Source organism: Nanorana parkeri, unplaced genomic scaffold, assembly GCF_000935625.1.
Source record: "Nanorana parkeri isolate BGI_ZX_2015 unplaced genomic scaffold, ASM93562v1 scaffold87, whole genome shotgun sequence".
Lineage (NCBI taxonomy): Eukaryota > Metazoa > Chordata > Amphibia > Anura > Dicroglossidae > Nanorana > Nanorana parkeri.
Genome location: NW_017306355.1, coordinates 746692 through 750338, shown reverse-complemented (window position 1 = coordinate 750338; position 3647 = coordinate 746692). Strand labels below are relative to the sequence as shown.

The 3647-nt window shown below is 37.6% G+C and overlaps 1 protein-coding gene across 2 annotated transcripts in view; it reads right to left on the bottom strand.

The window, feature by feature from the left end:
* The window catches only part of ZNF346 (zinc finger protein 346), a 31999-nt gene that overhangs the window by 19574 nt on the left and 8778 nt on the right, over positions 1 to 3647 (bottom strand). For both annotated transcript variants that reach the window (XR_001941028.1, XM_018552393.1), the window contains exon 4: positions 3397 to 3553. Coding sequence is in view for 1 of the 2 variants with exons in the window: in XM_018552393.1 (XP_018407895.1) it covers positions 3397 to 3553 (157 nt within the window). In the remaining variant the exon portion in view is untranslated. The remainder of the gene's footprint in view (positions 1 to 3396; positions 3554 to 3647) is intronic.

The following is a 3647-nucleotide window of genomic DNA, read 5'->3' as shown; positions in this document are numbered from 1 at the left end:
AGAGTGGATCTCGCTATGTCGGGTACATAGCGAGATCCACTCTGGACCAAGGTTGCTGCTACCACATTATTATGGCACAGGTACATAGACAATATTTGTATTCTCTCGAGTGGTACTAGAAAATGTTTTATGGATTTTGCAGAGGTCATGAACAGGAATGAATTGAACTTGAGATTTACATACAAAATGGCTTATAAGAAATTACTGTTTTTGGATGTATTCATTTGTAAAGATGAAGATAAACTATATACAAATTTATACCGTAAGAAAAACAGCAGGGAACACAATCATTGAGGCCAGTAGCTCCCATCTGAATTGTACTATGAAGGGAATCCTTGTAGGCCAGTACATGAGAATAAGTCAAAATTGCACCCTAGATAATGACTTCCAGAAATCAGCAAATGATTTGAGGAGGCTGAAAGAAAATGGGTTCAAACAAAGAAGTCTATGCAAGGCTATGTATAATAAGGTGAAGTATACGAGATCATACCTAGTAGAGAAGAACATACATAGGAGTAATGAGGACCAAGTTAGACTGGTTCTAAAATACTGTAATCAGTACAAGGACATTGAAAGTATTGTGGGCAAGCATTGGTCCATCCTAAATTCTGACACAAGGATATCTAAATTCATTACGGAGATTCCGCGGATAACGTATAGAAGAGCAAAATCTTTAAAGGATATGCTAGTTAACAGCGAATACAAGAAAGGAAAGCATGGGTCATGTATGTATGTATGTATGTATGTATGTATGTATGTATGTATGTATGTATGTATATATATATACACACACACACACACATTCCAGTGCCAGAATTGTGGTTTCTGCAAGTTTATTAGGATAGGTGAACATTTTACAACCCCCTTTGGACAGGTGAAACGTAGTCACCATTTTGCGAATTGTAATACAAGATGTGTGGTTTATCTATTTATATGTGAATGTGATACATTATATGTGGGAAAAACCCACATGGGAAACATAAAAGGGCATAATTTAATGTCCCCACTTGCTAGACATGTGATTATGAATCATAAGGGGAGATTTGGGAATCTCACTTTCATGTGCCACACCCCAAGAAAGAATAAGATACACCTGTAAGAGAAACGCCATCTTACCGCACCTAAAAGAAATATATAAGAAAACCTATCGTCTTTTAAGCAAAGATCAGGCTGATTATTTTCAGGCATATCCTATAGTTGCATGGAATGCTGCTTTGAAATCACAGGTGCACCTGAAATATTCATCATGCATTTGTTTGCGAGATGATCGGTGTTAAGGTGCCCATACACTGGTCGAATTTTGGCCGGTTTTTCAATGCAGTGGTTGAAATATGCACAGTGTGTGGGGATGTCAGCTCCCTTTCAGCCAGCATCCCTCAATCAGCTGATCGAAGGAGCCGGCTGGAAAATGTTCCATCAATTAGAGGCGGCAGCCAACGAGCGGCCCGCTCTGATCGGGTATTCTGGTAGAGTACAATGCAAACAGCGGGATCCCTCGATTAACACACTGTTTGTGTTGGAGGAATCGGGTCAATTTTTTTTTCAGCCCCCGGGTTGAAGGAAAAAAAAAATTGGATAGGTGAATGCCCAGCCTTACTAAATTAACAAGTTACCAACAGTACAACTTTCTTTTTTTTATAATAACAATCCTGTTACGTCGGGATTATGACTATACTCTAAATTTCATCAATCATGGACATACAAAAGATATTTGGGTGCGGGAAAAGGTTTGCAGGAGTGTGGGAAAATATTTATTCATTCATAAAACACCGGGACAGATATGTGCAATAGATATCTTTTATTAGCATACAATGTCAAATTAATATGGATATCAGGATCATATTGTTGTTTGCTTTATGGGGGATATGGTTCAGTTTCTCTGTTATGTTTTGCTTATATATTATGTTGAATAATAAATACTAAAAACATTTTTAAGCATTTTGTGTATATGGAAAGTTTTCTGCCCTGGGATCGCCATTTAGAGGGTGTTGCTGTTTTTTTAATATCAATTATTCAATTGACTTTTATCATAGGAGCGCAATGGAAAATGAGTAGCCAATCAGCTGCAGTCACTGTTAACGTACTCAGACAGTGGTGGGCGTTGGCTGTCAGAATACAATAGCCCAGCAGGGGAGATCCATCCACTCTGTTTTTGTTTGTTTATCTTGACCTCTGACCTTTAAACTGCAGCTGAAGTCAGTCACTCAGGCTAAAGACAACACATAAATCTCTCATCATCAAGCCTAGAGCAAATAAGTGTTCAGTTTTGAAGTGTTCTTACTGAGCTTTAAAGCACTGCACTGCAAGGGTTAGGTGCAAAAATAACAGTGATAATTGTGGTTTACAGATGAGATTTCCTAGCAATACACTGATGTAACCTTCCAAGGATGCATCACTTAGGCAGAGGCTGCATCACAAATGCCTAAGAGGACCAGGAAATGTAAAAACTAATTGTAAGTAAAAGAAAAATACGTTTATTTAACCACTTCAAGACCAGGTGTTTAGACCCCCTTCCTGGCCAGGCCATTTTTCAGTATTCAGCGCTGCAATACTTTGACTGACGTTTATTCCGTCATGCAACGCTGTACTGAAATGAATTTTATACCATTTTTTGGGGACAGAGCTTTATTTTGGTGGTATTTAATCACCACTGGGGGTTTTATTTTTTACTATAATTAGGAAAAATGTAAGAAAATGTTGAAAAAAAAAGTTTTTTTTACATTATGTTAGGAAACATTTATTATTACCCAGTTTTTTGGTAAAATATAAAAGTCAGGGTCACGTCGGATAAATAGACACCAAACATGTCAACCTTTAAAATTGCGCGCACCCGCGAAATCGCAGAAAACTACCATACCCAAAATTGGCCATAGGCGACACTTTAAAAGCTTTTACCGCTCATCAGTTTAGTGTTATCAGTGATTGATGGCCCTAGACTTATTGCTCTCACTCCGACGTTCGCGGCGATATGTAACATGTGCGGCGTAATGGGCGCAATCGTCGTTTTTGCACGTATGCGCCCCCGACGCATGTTTGCATGCGTGTATGTATGGGTGGGGACTTAAAATTTTTTTAATTTTTTTTAATTCTTTTTTTGTGTTACTTTAAAAAAAAATTTGGGGGGGGGGAACATAAATGTTTTTTTCCTTTTTTTACTAAACTTTATTGCTATCACATACGAGGCTAATAAAAACTCCTTATGTGATAGCAAAATATGTGACAGGTTGTTAATGAAAGTAAGATGATTTCATATCAGTATGCAGAGCTGAATGCTGATGTGATTTTTAGTGCAAGGGGGAGAAAGATCCACTTTAAACTATGCCAATACTCTTAAACACATCGGTCATATTACAATTCTAAAGCAAAGAAGAACAAAAAAAATAAAAGTTTATTTACCTTCCTTAACTCCTCCTTGTACCTTCATCTTCAGATTTTTTGCATGAGTTTTCCCTTGGTAGTGAGAAGCAGCAACCACAGGAGATGAAAAGGTCATGTTGCAGACTGGGCAGCATTTGTTCCTATCTGTTTCATCATTATCATCATCCTCGATATCCTGCACATACAAAAACATTGACTAATTACAGAACATTATTTATCCTCGTACATAAAATATGCAGTTAGGGAACATTCTTTGTTAATTCCCCCCC